The sequence below is a fragment of the Uloborus diversus genome, chromosome 10 (genome assembly GCF_026930045.1).
Source record: "Uloborus diversus isolate 005 chromosome 10, Udiv.v.3.1, whole genome shotgun sequence".
Taxonomy (NCBI): Eukaryota; Metazoa; Arthropoda; class Arachnida; order Araneae; family Uloboridae; genus Uloborus; species Uloborus diversus.
Window position 1 is genome coordinate 66442618 of NC_072740.1, and position 23697 is coordinate 66466314.

The 23697-nt window shown below is 32.3% G+C and overlaps 1 protein-coding gene across 1 annotated transcript; it reads right to left on the reverse strand.

Moving 5' to 3' along the window:
• Positions 1-328: 328 nt before the first annotated feature.
• LOC129231036 (G-protein coupled receptor 83-like) lies at positions 329-1762 on the reverse strand. Its single transcript, XM_054865283.1, has one exon. The coding sequence runs from the start codon at positions 1760-1762 to the stop codon at positions 329-331; it is 1434 nt and encodes a 477-aa protein (XP_054721258.1).
• Positions 1763-23697: the final 21935 nt, after the last annotated feature.

Genomic DNA, 23697 nt, shown 5'->3' on the forward strand with positions numbered 1-23697 from the left:
GAGGCCTCTAGTGTCTTTTCCTGAGGAAAGATCGCTTCTAAAAATAGTCATGTGCAAAATGCCTTATTTTACGACAATACCTTTGCTATGAGCCTTTATGTAGATAAATTTAGAGTGTACATTTTTATCTAAGCTTAATAGCTTAGTTTTAGCGAATAATTTTTGACCTCCATTGGTGCACTATGATTTTTTCAATTTTCGACCATTAATTGATAAAAACTGCATTAAATGATTTTTTCATTAGAATGAAATATTTCCTTTCACTGCCGTACTAATTGCGCATAGCTGAAAATTGCCACAAACTGTTTAATGTTTTCTGTGATCGTTTTCAGACACAAGTTTCTTTTGCGCTACTTGAAGTGGCATCGGCAGTGCTGTCGCTACCCTCAATGTCTGCTTGTAGAAGGTATGCAGACACAGAAGACTTGTTTTCATTTCCATTAGGCAATGAAGTGTCGCAGGAAAAAATTTCGAAGGGAACAGTTTGGTTTTCCGCATCTGTATGAAGCCGAAACGCAAGGGTTCCGGATCCAACATGAGACGGAGTTTGAGAATGCGTGCTACAAGAAAGGGTTTTTGTAATGCTGCTGAAATGTTTTAAATTATGTACATGGTCATCTTCGTACAACTGAGGGGCGTATCTTGGATGCATGTAAAAAAATCGTAAGCAGAATATGTTTCGGATAATGTAATTAAATTTTACTTTTGCCATTTTACGGAAGGAGTCATTCAGCCAGCAGTATATAAAGGGATTGCAGCATGTGCTAAACATAGCTATCAAGTGGCAAGTAAGCACTACAGTAGAATTATGTTTGAAAAACCCAACGTTTCCTCTAAGATCTTGGTAAGTGTGGTACATATTAAAGGGAAACCAACATGCCGCAAAGACAATGAATACCACCAAAAGCATTCTTATAGTAACCCACTTAGCAGCTCGCTGACGCATTATTTGACTTTCTGTTGCCATCCCGATAAGCTTTCGTTTGTATAATATGTAACAAATTTTACAATAACACCAAAACGTTATTGAAAGAGGAATGATATATTGTATAAAAAGCATTGCAAGACTCATCATTTTTCTGAATTCCATCGAAGGATGTGGGTATCCCATTTTACAATGTATAATTTTTTCAGTAGTTGTTTCTTCCACTAAGTCAGCTATTATAGAATAGGGGAGAGAAAATGAAGCTGCCATTGCCCATATAAAGATAATATTTAGTACTATAGCTGTCATTCCTGGCCGAGGTTTCATTGGATAAGCTATAACTTCAAATCTATCTAAAGCAATGCAAGCCATTGTAAAAGATGACACATTTACTGACAAAGCTTGAAAGAAAGGCATACATTTGCAGAGGACGTAACCCAGAGGCCAGTTTTTGCTCCAGAATTGAGTAAGCCGTAAAGGCATGTTTAGAGTAGTCATTAAGAGATCTGAAATTGAGAGATTGGCTATGTAAATATTAGTGGTTGATCGCATTGCTGGTGTTAAGATGAAAATTTCGCACACAATAGAATTTCCAAAAAAGGATACCACCATAATCAGTATGTAAAAGAATCCAGCTGCTATTTTTTGATAAAGAGCATATTCATGTTCGGGGAACTCATACACTGCTGTGAAGTTGTTCACGTACTGGTGAGCAGAATCATTATAATCAATGGAGGACTTCATGAAATCGGATTCTTGAATCATAGGAAAAGTTATGTTCGGCTTATGAGCATGCAATATCTCAAAAAATTTCTTAAATGCTTCTATGCTGCTCATACTGCTTTTCCGTCAAAAGAGTTCGGTGGCAATAATAATAATAATAATAATAATAAAAATAAAAGAAAATCAATGTTTCTTTAGGTTCTTTAGAAAAGTCCTTGGTCGGAATGATCTGAAAATATAAACATAAAGTAATATAAGTTACGTCAAAACATATATGAAAAAATATAGAGCAGAGGGTGTGCAGGCAGTTGCTGCTAATATTCTAACGGTCGTGTTCACCAAACGATTCAACTGAAGCATACTTATAGCTTGAAGAAAGCTTTGATTGGCGGTTAGGCTATCTGACCGAGGATCGAACCGTCTGGTGAATACGACTGTGTGCTCAACTCGGTAACATTTATTCTGAAGTTGCATTGTAATTTCAATGATAGAAGAGCTTTCCGTAATTGTTTTGAGTACTTTTTTTTTCGATTACTTTTCCACTACTTTATAGAACCCATCAGTCGTAGTGGGTTTGCGCTTAGAAAAAGTTCTTTAGAATATACCACATGGCGCAGTAATGCTCAGTAAATTTAGGCTAAAAATAGGATCTATGCACCACAAATTTATAATTAGTTGAATTTTCCAGAATTAGTTCCTGAACATGTGTAGAAAAATCTTGAAAAAAATCATCATCTGAAAATTGTGTTTTTTGTCTGAAATGCAAAATTTTCGGTGTGAAAATTCAATGCTGATCTGTTTAGCCCTTTGAAACTACCATAAATCGTAAAGTGGCTCCAAATTCTTTTTGTAATATTAAGTAAGAATTTAAAAGAAAAAAAAAACACTTACATGCGATAGAATTTTGTCAAAAATCGTTCAAAACTTTTATCCTTGAATAAAATGATCATAGCCATCTCACACAAAACAGTATTTTTGTGCATTTTAGGTAGCAAATAGTTAGTCAGGAATGATTTTTTAAAAATTATCTTTCCATATAATTATGTGACAATGGGGAAAATGTCGATGAAAAATTATTTCCTTCAACTTTAGAAAGTTCTTTCGGGGAAGTTAAACTTCAGAAGAAAAAGAGGGTTACATTAAGAAATGAGCGTTCTGTTCAGTCTTCCACAGTTTTTCACCAGAATGATGCTGTTTTCAAATCAAACTATGATTTACGAGATCATCTGAAATATGAAGTAGCGCCTTAACTACCCTCGCTTTTTGGTTGGGTTTCTCTGAGAAAGGATAAAAAAACCAAGTGTGGCAGCCATCATTGAATCAGTAGAGCCTTCAGAGTACTGATCAGAGTCAGAGCAGTAATCTATTCGTCCATTAAAGATGAAGGATTTCATATGCACGCATAGGTATGGAACGAATCAGACACATAATAAAAAGACACATGCCTCAAATATTTCAGGTGGCTTCAGAAAAAAACTTTTTTTTAATGTAAAGCAGTGAATTTTAATGGATACACTGGTGCATTACCAACTAATATTGGGAAGAAACAAAGAAGAGTGATGTCGCAAATGTCTTAGACTACTGCTTTTTGAAGAAAATGTAGAGGGAACGACTATATAGACTAACTTTTTGCGGAATTCAGAGAACAAATCAAGATTAATTCAAATTATGATGGAATATTTCCGATTAGGAATAATGACTGTCGCACAAGTGGATAGGGAAGCCAAATTATTTATTTGCTCAATTGCAATAAAAACATGCCGGAACAACTCCAGACCAATCGCAGTAATAGGTATTGATACAGATCTGCTCTCGATTCTAAGTGAAAGAGGTATATCTGGAACATCACTATATTTTTTACTCCCAAACCAATTTGATTCAAAGGAAAATATTACAATATATTGACAGTAAAAGAAGCCTTGGGTCCCTTGAAGGGAACCAAGGCTTCTTGTACTTTCTTGTTGCGTGTCTTTCTCCACGCAGCCACAGGATGTGACTCCACGTCAGCAATATTCAGAAAGGGGAAATCTGGAGCTTTCAAGTTGCTACAGGAAAACCTCAAATTGCTTTCTCTGATCTCACAGTTGAATAGTTCCAGCTTGATCCAGAAAAGATCACTCAGACTACAGAAGTGTTCCTAAAACATTTTTTTATTGGGGAAGACTTAATTCTCTAGAAGCCTGACGATACAACCGCAGTAATAATTAAGTAACCAAAATGCGTTCTTCGAAATTTAAAACCTGGTAACTCTGCTACCCACAAGTGCAGCAGCTTCACATAACTTTGTGTTTATCCTCAAGTACAGCAGTGGCTGAAGAAAATCATGAATCCAATAGAATGGGAATGTGTTATTTAAGAAGGTGAACTGTGCACAATGCTTTCGTTACTTCCCGTTCTTCCGTTCGTCCCCTTCTTCTTTACTTGATGTTTTGTGACTACAAAAGAACCGTAATTATGATGTGAGACTGTGATCTCAGATGCCAACGAAAACACAGGTATATTCCAAGTTTTGCATGCATTGTTTAGGTGAAACATGTGAAAATTCAGTGTATGTGCACAGTTTCGAAGGTGAGGATGATGACGATGTTGAATAATGATGCTTTTATCTTTTCCAGATTTTTACTGACGTTACTATCTTCTCTTTATATATTTTACAAGTTCTTCTACTAGATATGCCAGTTTTTTTTTAACTACTAAATGAATACATAAAAAGTAGTCGAAAACTTTGTACTGCATAGTGAATAAAATATGACAACGTATATAAAGTACAAATTCAGTAATGAATTTGTTAATGAATTTGTACTTTATATACGTTGTCATATTTTATTCACTACTAAATGAATGATGTTCTGCAATTTTTTGAAAATTCTTTAAAGATCACTTTTTTTCCCCTTTATCATGTTCTCATTCTAAAGATCGAAATAGCAAGATTTCTTTCAGAAATGGACTAAAAGGTACTGGATTATTCAATAAATGGAATTTATCAATCATTTTGCAGTTAATATTTTAAAAAGGATACCATAAAAAATTCTTTATTTTAGAAGCTTAATTGTCTTGCTGCTTATTACGTAAAAAATAGAAATTTCAGCTTTTGGTATCAAAACAATTGTTTGAACTTTTTTATTGGTTTATTTTAGGGTATATATTGAAACAGTATTACTTTTAGAGCATACAGGTTTTTTTTAGAACTGAAAAATCTTCATTTTTGACCGAGTTATAAGGAAAACAAAAAACACTAGGTGGCCATCTTTGATCCGCCATTTTGGATGGAAGCTCACATTGAACATAGGGGACTTTTAAGGATTTACTCTACATGCTATGAGGAACTAATTCTGAAAATTATTTTTAATTATAAATTTGTGGTGCATAAAATCCTAAATTTACTGGACTAGTAGGGGCAAAGAGAATTTCGTATGAATATGTGGCATAGAATATGATACATGTGGACCTTTCAATTTTTGAAGGATGCATTCTGAACTAATAGTCTGCATCGTGAATTTCGTGACAGAAGAGCTCTTCGAAAAATTTCCGAGGCTGTTAATATTTATTCCTATTTCATTGCTTAAAAAAAAAAACCTTTTTATTATTGATTGATCTGAGATCACTGAAAAATATTTCATATTCCCGGCTTAATGAACATAATGTGAGTAATTGATGAACATAAAAATTAACCAATGGAAAAAAAAATAGTGAAAATAAAAAAAAAAATTCCCCGTTTTCTGTATGCAAGGGTAGTAAGAAAAAAAAAAATAGTATGAAATTTATATTAAACTTATCGCCCCTAAAAATTCGCCGTCTTGTATAACTGCATGTTTCTAAATTCGACTTTCGGCAGCGGCAATTGGAAGCCTCATTTGAATTACACGAATGCACATTTCTTTAAAGAGTTGCATCATTTATGCACTTTATAAGCCAATGGGAAGTAATTCCCCCCCCCCCCCCCCAATTTTTACTTCCTTTTACAAAAAAGAAAGTATTGTATTCGCGAAAAAAAATTTCACTCAAAAATCGACCTTAATTTCCATTTTGCATACCCCCGAATGAATATTGAATTTTTTTTTTCCGATTCGACCACACGTGGATAAGTGCGTAAGAATGTATAAACATACGAAATAACTATTTTGACGATTCCCGAGTTAATTACAACGAGTTTTCTCATGACGTCTGTATATATCTGTATATACGTATGTATGTATGTGCGTATATGCGTATGTATGTCGCCTAACTCAAGAACGGAATGTCCTAGAAAGTTGAAATTTGGTACGTAGACTCCTAGTGGAGTCTAGTTGTGCACCCCCCCCCCCTTTTGGTTGCACTCGAGTGTTTCAAAAGGGGTCTTTTGCCCCATTTTTGGGGGGGGGGGGGAATCATTATTAATTTCGATCTAACCTCAAATGGTGTCATAATTTGGTGGGCACTTGGCGATATATCTCCAGTCTTTTGGTCGCCAAGTTTTGTTGACAACTTGGCGACGAGTTTCCCGATTAGTTTTTCTTTTTAAATTTGGTTTCAATTTCGCTATTGTTGGTGATATTTAGAGAGTAAACTATTGAATCACATTAAAACTGCCAATAATGAGAAAATCATAATAAATTGGAGTAAAAGGGAGTCATGTGATGCACACATCAGCTAGTTTTTTTTTATATCTCAAAGATACCTTATAACTACTGTATAAGTGGATTCATACTTCTATAAATTTCCCAAAGCTGATGTATATTTATTACCTAATGTATACACTTGACAGAAAAAGTCAGCGTGCAAACGCATCAAGTATTCAAGAATAGCAAAAGTGTACTTTCAAGACAATATATTAACTTCACTTTTATTTATTATGACTCATAACTGCGGAATTTTTAATTTCAGAAACTTACTTCACATTGTAAAAAACAGAAAAAAAAAAACAAAGGAGTTAATCAGAAATGTTTGCTTACACATACAATAAAGCGGCAAAAGTTAATTGCCATATTGCCATGGACAGAACAATAAATTTAAGTTGAAAATTGGATAGCTCGTAAGAGCTTCGGTCCAGCGTTTTGGAATTGAATAATGTAAACCGAAGTTATGTACACAAGCTTATCTTTAACGTTAGTAGCTTGTGGTTCTATGAGTTTGGAAAGGGACTGACGAATATTTAGCAAGCTATAAGTGTGGTTTTCTGTTCAAAATTCTTTCAAAAGAAGCTTAAGAATTATAGTTTTGCTATTTTTCATTAGATCTTTCTCTATAAGAATACTCGGGTAGTTTTACAAATCAACCTGTACCCACATTGCTATACCCGTTCTAACTACTAGCATGACTTGCTAAAAGTCTAATGAACGTAGCCTCCGACGATATTGAGAAAGACGTAAAATATATTGGACAAATCGAAAATATCCTCCAAAAGGCAAAAAACAGAAACAAAAAAAGAAAGAAAAAAAAACATTTCTTATTACATAAGAACAAAATAAAAATTCCCCTCTCCCAAAGGAAAAAATGATTAAAATAAGCATTACAACTAGAATAAAATTAAAATTCCCCTCCCACGAAGGGGAAAAAATAGAATGCGTATTTCATATAGAAAAAAAAAATCTCGGTTTCGGAAGGGCAAATTAATTAAAATGCGTGGTACAATTAGAACAAAATGAAATCTCCCTCTTCTAAAGAAAGAGAATGTGATTAGAATATGCATTTTTGATTAGAACAAGGAAAAAAAACCCGAATATATATATATATATATATATATATATATATATATTAGGGTGGTCCTTATTTATATGGGAAAAAAAAAATTTCGGAATTCAACAAGTGACGCCCCCTAGTTTTGTGACACTATAATAAAAAGTAATCGGTGCAAAATTTGAACTCGATCGGTCAATAATAACACGTGCCCCTAGGACGTTGAACTTGAAAACTTTTGATAATTTTCCCACAAATCTTCGAGTTTTTACTTCAAACTTCGTACATCGTTTCTCCTATGTTTGCAAAATATTTTTACAGCGAGTTAGCACTAAAATTAATCTTTTTAATTACATCATATCGTCTAAAGATTTTACATTGAATAAGAATGAAATACTGCTTTAGAAACTTTACCTTAATCGTACGCTTTTCTCAATATATCTCAATCGTGTGCATTTTTTTTCCGATAGTCTTGGAGTGTCTGTAAAATACTAAATTGCTTTTGTGTCTCATATTTGGTAAATTGGTTGTGAAATTCTTCGATTAATTGTGCTCCTCTTTCAGTTGTATCATTCACAATTTTCAGCATATTAACGATATCTCTACCCTTTAAATAGCTTCCTTCATTTTGCCATGAATCAGGATCAAATAGGAAAACAACTTTTGGTGTTTGTAACTTATCAAACAGTTTTATTGACTTGTAATTGATTCTATAAAGAAGAAGATCTTTACTAAGAAAGTATTCCAAATCATCTACTGTTATTTGAAATTTTTTATACAGTCATCAGACACGTCTTCCTATTCAGCAAGCATTTTTTTTTTTGAAGTAGTCTTTTCCTATCTTCAAAGTTAATTCCTTCATCCAATACGGACAAAGCTACTAGTTCATCCCCTAAGTACCATAAGTGATTTATGAATTTTTCAATCACTGCTTCTGTTGCATGTTTGTCATCATTTTGTACGCTGCAGGTTTTTTAGACACTAGACTTTATATTAATTTAAAAGGCCTAGAATGGGTTGCTGCGAAACTCTATATCTTCATACAACATTTAACTGCAAAACAGCATTTACGGGCAATCTCTTCATGTTTGGTCAATTTAAATTGTTTCCTAAATATATAAATATTCAAACAATAAATTCCTTTTGCCACCCATATGGCTCACAGATAAGCTCCAGGTTGCCGAAAACATATCCCTGTAGGAGGGAGGACTTCACCAAGAAATATTATCACACGTTATGAGAATTCTCTGTAATATTTCTTAATTCCGCTTTCTATTAACAATAATATGTCATCAAATTCTTCTTTTAGAATTTAAGTGGCATGTGTAATTTTTGAATTTTGAAGCGCTTAAATAATGAAATATCGAGTCTAGAACTAAGAAAGGCAAGAACTTCTTTAAAGACACTTTGCAGTACGATTTTAAGTGCATGATGATAGCAGTACAAATGCAATATATCACCGTTCAGCTTTTGCTCTAAAAATTACATGCACAATTTATACTACCGGTATTGTAAGCCGCTGTATAAAACACTACAGCTTGAACAGTTAGCAATAAAGAGCAATCATCTAAGATATCATATACAACTGAAGAAATATCCCAGAAATTCTGAGTAGCTGTTCAACATTGGAACCTGAAGCTATCATGGTAAGCCTATCTTCGTTTTTTTTACAGTTACATCTGGATGTAGCTTTGCATCCCAGGGAATAACTAAAAAATCTAAATTTAAATTCATGAAATCTGATTTTACCTCTCGAAGATTTTATCTTGCTCTCTCAAGGGATGTACGATTGATCATAAGGTTATTTGGATTTAAATTTACTGCATCTACGTAGGCTGTTAATGAATGAGCAGCATCTTTGTCCCTAATACGGCATTTGTCTAAAATTGATGAATTGCGAGCAGATCTCAATAGTTGTCAAGCTTTTTTGCGTTGTGGCAGACCAGATATAGAAAAAAGGTTCGACAGGTTAGGATAGATACCCATTTCGGTTTCTAAATCTTGTGAATTGCAAGAGGAATTTGATGATAATAAAGGACTATGTACTGAAAAAGAAGACAGTTTAAAGTATAGATTTTTGCATTACTCCGATCTGGAATTTTTTTAAATTCATATTTTAGATATGGAAAATAGAGTTTATTTTCATGGTAGGGTAATCGGGGATTTTTCAAAATTTAAATTATAAGAATGCATAAACATTTAAGTATATATCTAAAGAACAGCGAATTAAAATATAATTGTCATTACTTATATTTATAACGTGGAAACCTAGTGACTCTATTTGCCACACCTATTACATACACAGAAAATTTTCTAAATCAACACTCCCAAAGCCTGGAGGAGGCAATTTGTTGTTGTCAAAAATCATTCATTAATGGCCTTTAGAATCCCTTGTGTCTATCTTGGTGGAAAGAAATGTTCCCCTGCCGCTTGGTTTGAAACGAGCGCGAATAGCGGTATGCCTGTCCCAAGGCCATTGGTCTACATGTACCCTATGTAATATGTAAAATTTTACAGAATGAAAGTGAGAGAATGGTTGGCTTGAAGTAGCAACATCAATTGAGGTTCAAAATTACTTTAAATATGAAACCTAGGAATATTTTTACATAAAAATGAGAAAATCCGCAATTTTTTCTTTAAAACTCAAAAAAGGGGGCCCTAGGGGCACGTGTTAATATTCATGGATTGACTTAAAATTTTGCATGGATCATTTATTTGTATAAAATATCTACAACTTCAAAAATAAGGACCACCCTAATATATATATATATATATATATATATATATATATATATATATATATATATATATATATATATATATATATATATATATATTAGGGTGGTCCTTATTTATATGGGAAAAAAAAATTTCGGAATTCAACAAGTGACGCCCCCTAGTTTTGTGACACTATAATAAAAAGTAACGTGTGCAAAATTTGAACTCGATCGGTCAATAATAACACGTCCCCCTAGGCCGTTGAACACACTTTTGATAATTTTCTCACAAATCTTCGAGTTTTTACTTCACAATCACTACATCGTTTCTCCTAGGTTTACAAAATATTTTTAGTGAAGTAGCACTAAAATTAATCTTTATAATTACTTTATATCATCTAAAGATTTTACATTGAATGAGAATGAAATAATGCTTTAGAAACTTTCCATAATCGTACGCTTTTTTCAATGTATCTCGATAGTGTGTATTTTTCCCGATAGTCTTGGACGGTCTGTAAAATAAATTGTTTTTGTGACTCATATTCGGTAAATTAGTTGCGAAATTCTTCGATTAATATTGTGCTCCTCTTTCAATTGTATCATTCACAATTTTCAGTATTTTAACGATCTTTCTTCCCTTTAAAGAGTTTCCTTCATTTTGCCATGAACAAGGATCAAATAGAAAAAAATCTTTTAGTATTTGTAACTTATCAAACAGTTTTTTTGACTCGTAATTGATTCTATGAAGAAGAAGATCTTTATCGAGAAAGTATTCCAAATCATCTACAGTTATCTGAAATTTGTTAAACAGTCATCACACTGCAAAAAATAATTGTTGTTTTTACAGTAATATACTGCTTTTTCCTACAGTTTAATACTGCTGTGCTAAATAACAGAGAAAAACTGTAAAAATATTTTAGATTGCACAAAACGATGCGCAAAAGGTGTTTCTTTCATACGGGAACAGAAACTAATGAATTCAAGATATTGGCAGCCATGTTTTATGATGATTCGGATGTGTTGAGGCAGGACTGTTCAACTGTAATTCAAGTTAAAGGTAAGTGCTGGTTATATTATATTCATTCCCTTTTCCTCAAAATATAGTTTTCTTTATCATCGAAAAATTCGTATCCTAATATTTGTTGATGCTGACTTTGCAATTTCTTATAGTTGCTAAGTTGTAGCGATTGCTTTCTAGCAAAAATCCGAGTAGTTGTTGTGATTCTGAATATTTTATTGCACGTGTGATAGTTTTTAAACATTTTCTGAAACTCAAATTTTATTTAAAAATAAATCAATTCCTTTCTTGATCGTATTTAAAGTTATTAGAACATTAAACTTTGTGTACGATTACATTTTGTGTTATATACTATGTAAGTACTTAAAATTTAAATTTTTATTTTCTCTAGAGAATTTTTAACGTATCGCGATTGACTTCTTTCCCCTGTTTTTTTTTTCTTATGTTCAGTTTTAAATTTTTTAACATTTTGCATTTAACCATTTTATTGAAAAACTTTACGTTATAGCATCAGTAGCTTTTATACATAATTCGATGAATAAAATGAAAATAAATAAAATAACAACGTGACAGAGAGACATGCAAACAGTATACAATTTACTGATATTTTTTGCTGAAGAATTTGACACTGTGGAAATACAATACTCTGATGTCTGAACGACTCAAAATTCTCTGAAATCTGGAGCCAGCTTTCATACTTAACGGTCGAAAGTAAAACAATAATAATTGAAAAAATCATCAATAAAGAACTCAAAAAAAAAAAAAAAAAAAAAAAAAAAAAAACTCAAAAAATAAGCATTTTAAAATACAAACACGAAACCCTTGTGTTTTAAAAGTTTTATATTTGCGTTAGCAGGAAATTAAAGTTTTACTTCAGGAAAATTGCACTAGTACCATTGAAACTTGGGAACGTAAAAATAATTTTAGAAACTATATTCAAAGGCACTCGATTGGAGGTCACAGGAAGTCTCTATGACCTCCCCAAAAATGCCATACTGGGAAAATTTTGTCTGGCTATTTGGCAAATTTGGGGACATAATTGTAATGTTGCAATTTTTAAATTCTCGAATGTGCAAATTTCATTAGATATTGTACTTAATTGTGCTTACTTAATGTGTGCATTTACCAGTATTTTATTAATCGGCAAATATTTAAGTTCCATTTGGCAAATTGAGATTATACGCCTTCCCAACATATTTAAGTTCAGGCCTTGCCTGGCTATATTTTAAAATTTTCAGCTTTTCATTTCTGATCTGGCAGTGTTTCGTTCTCGTCAAAATTACAGCTTTTAAATTTAAAGTAGAATATTTACATTATTATGCATTGTTTGTCATATTTTATTCGCTTTTAAGGGCATGCTCATTTAGAAAAGTAGATGCTCGAGAAACTACAGTAGAATTTGAAACTCTTACAACCTTGAAACTCATCAGTTTCCTTACATTTTAACTTTTAGAACACTTTGAGTCTTAAATTTTGGCATCAACATGTTCAGGATGAAGACAAAAAGTATATTATAAATAATGAAAAGTGTGATTCTGTACTTCACTGTCTTTCACTGCTTATCAAAAGTAAAAATATGTCAGATTGTTATCCGTGTAAAATGAAAAAATCGGAGAATTTCGTTTAAACCTGTAACGGAGATTCAAGCCAACACCCGGTAAGATCTTTTGCATTTGAATACGATGGGTTCCTTAGCAGTTGAGTTCTTTAAAGCGGGGGGGGGGGGGGGGGGGCGATTATTTTCACAATAATAGACGATTTTTCAAGAAACTCTCCAGTTTATTTCTTTAAGAAGAAAAGTGAGGTTTAAGAACATTTTGTCAGGTTTCAAAAGATAAGAGAGATTTGTGGCAAAGCTCCGATAACAGAAAGGAATTTCTGAACTCCCGGTTTGAAATTTACCTTAGCGACCAAAGCATAATAATCGAAAAAACCAACAAATCCTCTAGTTAACAAAGTAGCGTCATAGAACACTATAAGTCAACATTAATTGAATGGAAACTTTGAAATGAATCGGGTTTGCCTCAGCAGTTCTGAGCCGAAGCAGCTATGTACTTCCACTGCTTACGGACTAGAGCGGCTTTAAAAGGAAAAACCAAACCCTTTTTTGAGCTTTTTGATGGAAGAAAGCCATCTATTAAACAAAACCTATTTTGAGCTATTTGGGGTAAGAAAGCCATCGGAACAAATCTGATATACCCCCCTCTTGGCGACTTTTTCCTGTTGGCGCCAAAAAAGCGTCGCCAAGAAAACTATGTATGACGTCATATGTCATACATCGTTCTTAGCGATGCTTTTTTAGCGCCAACAGGAAAAATTCAAATTATGTCATTAATTATTTAATGAAATTAATGCATTAATTTTTTTCCGTTGTTTCTCCGGGATACGAGCCCTCGGTCTCATAGTACTTTCGTAATGAGACCTCGGCTCGCCGGCCCTGCCTCGGTCTCATTACGAAAGTACTATGAGACCTCGGGGTCGCCAGGACCTCGCTGCCGCTCGGTCCGTTATCCCTCCGACTTTTAATATACATCACAGTCGGATATAAGTCACAGATCTCCTCCGTTCAGTATACAATAAAGTCACAGATTTTATGTGAAATTAACACCATTTTTGTGCTACAAAAATGCCAACCAGACCAAAATACAAACTACCAGAAACACACTAAAAACACAATAATTCAAAATATGTTCACTTACCTTTTTTACTTTTCTTTTACTTCCTCACGTGAGGCAGTGCACATATGTTCCGCTCTTAGGGAAATTATCCCATTTTTTATTATCATTACTTTACAAAAATATTTAAATTATGTTTGTTTTGACAAAAAAAAAATCCAAAAAAACAACCTTATTTTACTTGTATTTTGTACTCCACCCAATTAATTTCGCGAATTATTTCCAAAAACTTTACAAACATATCCTCATTTTTGTATTCACAATTTTTTTTGTATAAATAATAAGCTAAATAAAATTTAAAATCCCCTAATCTATTATATGTTGGTAGAGTACTTTTAACGTGTCTCCATGTGGATTCAATTGTGTTAGTGTGACATTTAGTTTCTGGATCTACAAAATTAAGTTTATGGTTGACTGTTAAATGCTCATACCCCTCCTCCCCCAATGTATCATATGCCCTCCAACAATCGGAGTGCACCGTCGTGCCTGGTAGTATCCACTGCTTAATTGCCAAAAATAGAGTTTCCCTACCCCTATCCCCAACAGCAACCAAAAAAGTTTTCCCCGAACCCCGTTCAACCCCCCCAAAAACCCATTGTCCCTCAACTGCATGTCCCCGATTATATTTTCTTTTCCCAAATTTAGATTCATCAACTTCAATAACTTTCCCAACCCCTCCTATTTGTTCGGATTTTAATTCAATGTAATTTAATATTTCTTCATTAATATAATTTCGCCAATCGGCTAAAGTTTGTGATGAAAAAAAATATTGACTTTCAATATCAGCAGTTTTGGTCCCAATTAAAATCTCATATGTTATCAAAAAAATCTCCTCTATTTTCAACTTGCTAGAACTAAACCATGACCCACTCCTGATCGTTGCTTCTTTTCCACAAACAACACCCCCAATAACCTTTCTACAAAAAAAAAATTAACCCATCTGAACATTTTTTAGTTTTTTTAATTTTCATAACAGAATTACATCTAGAACATAACATTTCATTCTTAAGTAAACCAATTTCCCTTAAAAATTCTAAAAAAACCTCTTTATTTTCAATTAGTTTAAATATAAAAAATCTATTTAGGACTCCGGTACGTCCAAACGTTGGACGACCTGACGAAAAAGAAAAAGAAGATTCATTCAAAAATTTCAATTGATACATTTGGACAACATCACAAACCGAACTCATAATTAAAATAGAAAATTCAACTAAATTAACATTAAAAAACAACAAGAAAAAGAATACTCTAAAATAAAGTTTGAATTGAAACTTTATTTTAGAGTATTCAACTTAAAATCTCCCTAAGAGCGGAACATATGAGCACCTACCTCCTACCACACAGACACGTGCAAAAAGACAGACTTCGAGAAACTACTTTCCAGCGTTCAAGTTGCAAAACCAGGGTTGCCAAGTTATCGCCTTATTGGCGATTTTCGTATCGAGCGAAAAATTAAAATCTCGCCAAGAGGGGGGCATATCAGAGGAGAGCCAAGCCATCTATTAAACACTCCCGGAGTTTTTTTGGATGCATTTCGTATATTGGACTTCCAAAACAGAAAATAAACAAATTGGATATGAGAACTCAACAAGGAGTCATGGTAGGATATGCGTTTCATACGAAAGGTTACAGAATTTGGGATCTCAAAAATCGCGAAGTGACAGAAACGCTGAATGTTAAATTCGATGAAAATAAATTCTGGACGAACCCCCCCCCCCCCAGGAACGAGAAACAGAGGGACACAGTTTTATTTCACTACTGAGTAAATCTGAAGTAGAAGAAGAATATCCTGAAAATCATAAAATAGCATGTTGAGAATTAAATGGGTTAAAGAAAGTCCAAGGCAAAATAAAGAATGCAGGGATAAGTATTATTCTATTAACACGACGGTTCTAAAGTCCGAATCGTGAAGTCGAGGTTTATTGTTCTGAAAATAACACTGAATATGACACAAAATATTTTAATTTCACTTGTGATGATAATTCAAGAAAAGTATAGGATTTTTATGAAGATAGGGGGAGATAATTCAAGTATGCTAGAAGCTAACATTTCCGAGATTTAAAATTGGCAAAACGGAATGGCTCAAGAAATTCAGGTGATATGAGAAAGAAAAGTTTACGTATTGGTTCCACTGAATGAAAGTTTTAGAAAGAAAAAAGGGTACAGATGTTTTTTTTTTAATTTAAAAACAAATGAGCAGAATGAAATAATGCGCTTCAAGACCAGACTGGTAATTTTAAATACCCACCAGGTGGGGGGGGGGGGTACTTTTCGAAAGTGTTCTCTCCAGTAATTTCCTTTCCTTTGATTGAGGCTTTCTTTTCAATTTTTGTGTATAAGCTACATTGAGTCCATTTCCATGTAGATGTTTGCAATGCGTATCTATATGCGGATGTAAAAGAGGAGATTTGTGAGACAACCTGAAAGGTTTGTTCGTCCCTGAAATCTAAATTTTGTCTGTAAATTGAATAAATCATTGTCATTCTGATACAGATTACGCCTCGAATCACGACGAACGGATTTCATTGGGGGGAGGGGAGGGGGGCTTGTAGTGTTTTTGGATAGGGTACGAATAATATGGTGGTACATTCAAACAAAAATGCGTACAACTGTCAACGATGGAAGCGGAGTATATTTCAATTAGTGAATAATCTAAGGATGTGGGTTAAAGGAATTTTAAATCAATTGGCTACGAAAAGAGTTCAGAATTTTAGATTGTCGCAGTACAGAGTACTATTAATCAATCTAGTTGCAATCGATTTTTCTAGTTCTGCAATAGAAAATTGCAGAACTAAGCAGATTGATGTGGGGCACTATTTCCTAAGGAATTTGATTGATAAAAATGAATTTGGAATACAATTTGATGAAACTAAAAATAATGTAGCTGATTGTTTTACAAAACCTTTCTCTAGGGAAAACTTACATAAAGCTTGAATTGCAATGACATATTTTTCTAGGGATTTTTTTTTTCTTTTTTTGAAATGTTTCAATTATTCCATTATGTTTAAGTTATAATTTGTGCACACAAACGGATGGCCTGTAATATATTTCTATTTTTTTTTATTCATGTCTTAAAGTATTTCATTCCAGCCGCCTGAATTTCCTTCATCTAAATTTATTCACTAATGCAATATTATTTCTATGAGTTTAGTGGTATGCAAATGTAAAGAACTACGTAACTTGTAACCAGAATTGAATGGGTGGTCTCATTTTATCAAGATAGCAATTCGTAGTTGTGTTCCGCTTGGAATTTCAAAGAAGCCTCTAGTCTGAACGATGTTGCAATGATTCACTTAGTGACATGAATGCCGGTAATGGAAGTTTATAAGTACCTTTTTCATTTATATTTTTATGTTTTAGGATGTAATTTGTAATCACAAATGCTTTTGAGCTTTAGAGCGTTCTTATCCACTAAAGCCTATCCTACGGTCTGTGTGCCATATTGGGCCCCTGAAGCTGATTTTTGTGTGCCCGTTGTCAGGTTTTATGTTACAATCAAGAACTATGTATTGGAACAAGATAAACTAAATTTTGTTTTGATTTAAATGTGATGGATCATACAATTCATTTACGTCTGGGTTTTTTAAACTTGTAATTCAATATTGGTTTTTATGGGTAGTTGAAAAATATCATTTCAAGAATCACCGGAATATAGAAATTTCTGTTAGTGCTAAATTAAACGTAATTTATTTCATCATTTATTTATTTTTATTTTTTTTATTTTCCAGTAAATTTTGGAGCACTGATTCTTTGTTTTTACATGTTAGTAAAATTGAAGGAACCAAATCAGAATGTAAAGTTCTTTATTATTTATTGTACGTATGTTTGTAAAAATTTAAAGGAACAAAATTTAAAGTCAACTTTATAATGAGAGCAACAATAAAGATTAGAGTTTAAAGTACGATGTATTACAGCGTATGAAACTTTCTTCGTATATTCAGACTTGTGAACCTTATCAAACAAAATTATAGATTATTTTTATTGTAATGTAAATAAAAAGCAGTTATTTTGCAAATGTGAGCATATTTAAATTTACAGTTAAAAGAGGTGGGGTCTTCTGGCAAGCATTTCCAAGAAGGGAAGCATTGTTTACAGCAAGGACGGCGGGCCAAATGTGAACTTACAATTTCTTAATGATTAGAACTGTCAGTATCAGATTTAATCTATTTCTTGACATGTTTGTCGATTTATTCTTTTGTTAAAAACTTTCAACTTTTCTGATCGATTTTCACTTTTTACTGAATTGACTTTAACTAAGTCATCTTGATTTTGGGAATATAGAATTGTTTCTTCCGAGTTTCAGGTAAATTCTGAAAAACTTAAAGATAAATTGTCTAAATCCTATCAAAAGAAGTAGCACTTAAAAAAAAAGCCGCCGGCGGATTAAATGGGGATATCGATAGCTATTCAAAACGGGGGGAGGGGGCGTCCACATTTTAAAAGACATAAAATATAAATGAAACATCTTAAATTATGCTTAAATATTAAGACAGATATAAGATAGAATGCTCTTACGTTATTATTTTATTCCAACTCAAATGATTTTTTTATGCAGTTCCTTAGTACTTAGAAAAAAAGCTCCAAAAAATTAAATTTAAACAATATAATAACACAATTGTGGAATAAAATATATGAAACAAAAATATTTTAAAAAATTACAAGTAAAATATTTCATATTAAGTACAGAAATCTAAATTATTTTACATCACACATTGTTTCATATTCAGATTTCTAATAATGGGCAGCTGTCGAAGAAATAGAATATGAAGCTGGTATCAGTTGAACATAGCTCGAGCTGTTAACAAGTGTTGGAATGGAATATGAGTTAAAGAAAAAGAAAGAAAAAACATCTACGGTTTTCAGTGCTACTATAGCAACTCGGGGAGAAGGGGGGGCTAAAAGAGGCTAGATACAGTATTCATTATTTTAAATGAATATCTCAATATTTCCCAATTGGTTGTCCTAAACGTCGACCTTGCTCCATTTTCTAAAAAAATAATTCTCTACCGCATCCTAATTATTGCTTTGAAGTAAACATATTGCAATCCAATAATCTGGAGCCTATTATAAGAAGAAACTAGTTTCAAGTTTTATTATCCTTAAGATATATATTCTCCCGATCACCAATCACTTCAGTTATCCGATCGAAAAAAATAAATATTACTCTTAATCAACGGTCTCCTATGTATTACAAAATCCTTCAAAACTACCGAAAGTTAGAAGGATTTTTTTAAATTGTATTTCAGAAAGCAGTATAAGTCTATTTCTTGACATGGAAGATAAAATGTAAGATTATGTTCTTTCACTTTTCTTTTTTGAGTTCTTATGTAAAGTATTCAGATTAGGTCTATTTCAATTAGACACTAATAAACCACCGTTTCAATTGCGTAGTTTCCCAATTGCTGCACAGCAGTTTTTTTTTCTCCTTAAAACAACATATTTAGCGCTTAACTGGTTCCTGAAATAAACGATTCAATTACAATTTAGGTATATGTTAAGCGATTTCAAAATAAAAGCAACTCCCAAGGCAATCTTAATTTCAGATCATTCAGAGTCATAATTTTAATTATTTTAGGACGTATTTTTATACCTACGTAATTTGATTTTTCCATGAATGTTTTTTGGTGTTCACAAGTTTTATGAGATTCTAACAATTTTTATTTTGACAGATGCTTTCATGATATAAGGCCTAATGATGGCACCTAAGTCGGCAAAGATGTCACAAAGAAGAATCAAGTTTGTAATGGAAAAATATTGGCCTTGAAAAAATTAGCATTCGGTTTTAAATGAATTTCTGCAATTTCACTGTAAAAACTACTAATCGATATTTATAGGTGATGTATACGAAATAAAATAATTTGGCAATTTTTAATGGTGTGAATGTTTCATTTTTTCTCATGAAAACAGTATAACATAATATAAAGTTATATAATTTTTGGAGTAGTAAAACCAATTTTTAACTTTAATACTAGTACTCATAAACCTGCAGATTTTATTATACCGAATGAAAAATTGTTTCTGTTTAGTAGCTCTGGAATTTTAAACTGTCACATATTTATAGTTTTCATTTATGTAAACTTTAAAAGGTTAATAGGATAAAGTATTATTTAATCTATAATAATCAGTTTAGAATAAAAACCATTCTGTGCAGTCTAAATGCTGTATACTGCACATATGGTGTGAAATAAAATTAGTTTGTTACTAGTATTTCTCAAATAAAGTAGATCCAAATGCAATTTATAACATTAAAAAAAGAAGAAAACCATGAAAATATTCTGTTTTACCATAAAAGAAAAATAAATGCATATAATTGCATGCATCAAGTTAAAATAAACTTAAAGGTTTAATGGATTGCATATTGCAAAACATTTCTCACGTTATGCTGCACATTTTAGCATTACAATAATGCTGGAAGTGAAAAAAGTACTTTTAGTGAAGATATGATGTAGTATTTTCAGTTATATATAAAAAACCTTTCTCATTTTTACTACATCCATGGATCAAAAAGTTTTGTATAATGAAAAAGCTATAACTGTTCTTAAAATAAAGCTTCAGACCATATTTTGCAATTTCCTTCAATTTGTAAATTTTTAAGTCTGCAATAGAGCTAAAAGTTTTTTGTAGAAATGAAAATGCACCACTTTTTCTTCTTTAACATGTGTTTATAAAATATTGAGATGGGGCATTGATTTATTTTGTGTACAAGGAAATTAATATCAATAAAACATATATTTAGCAGCAGTTAACTATTTTTATGTAAAAGTGTTTTATATTTCTTTATTTGTCGCTTTTCATAGCCTAAAACATTATTTTTGTTGTTGAAAAACTTAAGAAAAGGAACAGATTTCGTATGTAGGCTGATTTATACAACGTACATACTGACTCAATTGCTTTACTTTTCGATATTGTTCTTCAGCTGTAAAAGCAGTGATTTCGGCTATGAAAAGAAACGATACGGTGAAAAAACCCTTTTGCATAAAAATTGATAACTTCATTTTATGGTTTACTGCTGTTAATTTTACTGTACAAATCATTTATAAAACCGTATACTACTGCTGCTTTTATGGCACAATTCAGTTGATTCCGCAGCATAATACTGCGAACTTTACAGTTTGATACTGTTAATTTTGCAGGGCAATTCCGTTACAAAACAGTATATAACTGTTAATTTTACATATTATCTCTGTTAAATTTACAGGTCAAGTCATTCCTAAAACAGTATATTACTGCTGATTTTACAGTTTGATACTGTAAGTTTTACAGGGCAGTTTTATTAAAAAGCAGTATATTACTGCTAATTTTACAGTTTGATACTGTAAGTTTTACAGGGCAGTTTTATTAAAAAGCAGTATATTACTGCTAATTTTACAGTTTGATACTGTAAGTTTTACAGGGCAGTTCTATTAAAAAGCAGTATATTACTGCTAATTTTACAGTTTGATACTGTAAGTTTTACAGGGCAGTTCTATTAAAAAGCAGTATATTACTGCTAATTTTACAGTTTATCGCTGTAAATTTCACAGTAAAAGTCTGCTATAAAACAGTATATTACTGCAAATTTTACAGTTTAGAATTGTAATTTTTGCAGTTTTTCTTTGGAATGCGAGCTGCCAGTATTTTACTGTAAAAACAACAGCTTTTTTTTTGCAGTGCAGACACATCTTCCTTATCACAAGCTATTTTTGGACTAGTGTTTTCCTATCTTCAAAGTTAATTCCTTCATCCAATACGGACAAAGTTACTAGTTTATCCCTTAAATACCATAAGTGATTTATAAATTTTCCAATCACTGCTTCTGCATGTTTGTCGCCATTTTGTACGCTGCTAGTTTTTCAGACATATTATATTATTCAAATAAGCCTCGATTGGGTTGCTGCGAAAAACCATATCTTCATACAGCATTTAATCGTAAAACAGCTTTGTAAAACAGCTTTCTTTTCATGTAAGGTCAATTTAAATAGTTTAATAAATACAAAAATTTTGAAACAAAAATTTCTTTTGCCACCGATGTGGCTCAGGGATAAGCTTCAGGTTGCGAAAACATATTCCTGTAGGAAGAAATTCACCAGGAAATATTATTACAAGTTATGAGAATTATCTGTTATCTTTCTAAATTCAGCTTTTTACGAACAATAAATAATATAACTTCGTCTTTTAGAATTTAAGTGGTATGTGTACTTGATTGAAATGTTATAAGTTATGAATGATGGAGATCTTTCCACAAAATTTTGAAGCGCTTAAATAATTGAATATGTGATATAGAACTAAGAAAGGCAAGAACTTCTTTAAGGACACACTCTGCAGTACGATTTCAAGTGCATGATGATGGCAATCTCAATGTAATATATCACCGTTCAGTTTTTTCTCAAAAAATTGCATGCACAATTCATTGGTATTGCAAGTCGTTGTATCAAACACTACAGCTAGAACAGTTAGTAATAAAGAGCTATCGTATAAGGTATCATAAGCAACTGAAGAAATATCTAAGGAATTCCCTGTAGCTGTTCAATATTAGGACCTGAAGCTATCACGGTAATCCTGTCGGCTTTCCTTTTCCAGTTACATCTGGATGTAACTTTGTATCCCAGTGAATAACTACAAAATCTAAATTTAAATTCATGAAATTTAATTTTACCTCTCGAAGATTTTCTCTTGCTCTCTTAAGAAATGTACTATTGATCACTAGGTCATTTGGATTCAAATTTACTGCATCTATATAGGCTGTAAATAAATGAACAACATCTTTATCCCTAATATGGCATTTGTCTGACCGTGATGAAAGGCGAGCAGATATCAATAGTTGTCAAGCTTTTTTGCATTGAGGTAGACCAGCTGTAGAAAACAAAAGTTCAACAGTTTAGGATAGATATCCATTTCGGTTTCTAAATCTAGTGAATCGCAAGAATTCGATAATAATAAAGGACTATGTACTGAAGTAGAAGAAAATTAATTTAAAGTATAGATTTCTACATAGTTCTGATCTAGATATTTTTTTAAAATTTATATTGTAGCTATGGAAAATACAGTATATTTTTATGTTAGGAGTAATCGAGGATTTTTCGAAATTTATATTTTAAAAATTAAAAGTTGTATAAGCATTTAGGTATGTTTATAACTAAAGAACAGCGAATTAAAATATAATTGCAATTACTTATATTTATAGCATTGAAACCTTGCGACTCTATTTGCCACCCCTATTAAATACACAGGGAATTTTGTAAATCAACACCCCCAAAGCCTGGAGGAGGCAATTTGTTGCTGTCACAGATCATTCATTAATGGTCTAGGCCATTCATTTTTGGCCTATAGACTCCCTTGTGTCCATCTTAGTGGGAAGAAACGTTCCCCTGCTACTTGGTTGGAACAAGCGCAGAAGAGCAATACGCTTGACCCAAGGCCATTGGTGTACATGTAACCTCTATAACATGTTAAATTTTACAGAATGAAGGTGAGAGAATGGTCCGTCTGTAAGTAGCAGCACCTATTGAGGTTCAAAATTACTTTAAATATAAAACGTTAGAATTATTTTTACATAAAAATGAGAAAATCCGCAATTTTTTCTTCGAAATTCAAAAAAGGGGGCCCTAGGGGCACGTGTTAATATTCATGGATTGACTTCAAATTTTGCAGGGATCATTTATTTGTATAATGGAACAAATTGAGGGGGCGTCGCGTAAAATATCTGCAACTTCAAAAATAAGGACCACCCTAATATATATATATATATATATATATATATATATATATATATATATATATATATATATATATATATATATATATATACCGCATAACCCCGCATTATCTGGCATGCAGGATAATTCGAGGTTCATTTTGCAACAAAACAAAAGTAAATTTCCCCATTCAGTTCCAATCAGAAAGCAAACCACTGTAAGGAAAAAAAAAATAAATAAATCCCGAAAGCAACCTTTTTTCAAAAAAAAAAGAAGTGTATTGCGCTTAATATGTGCTTGTTATTTATGG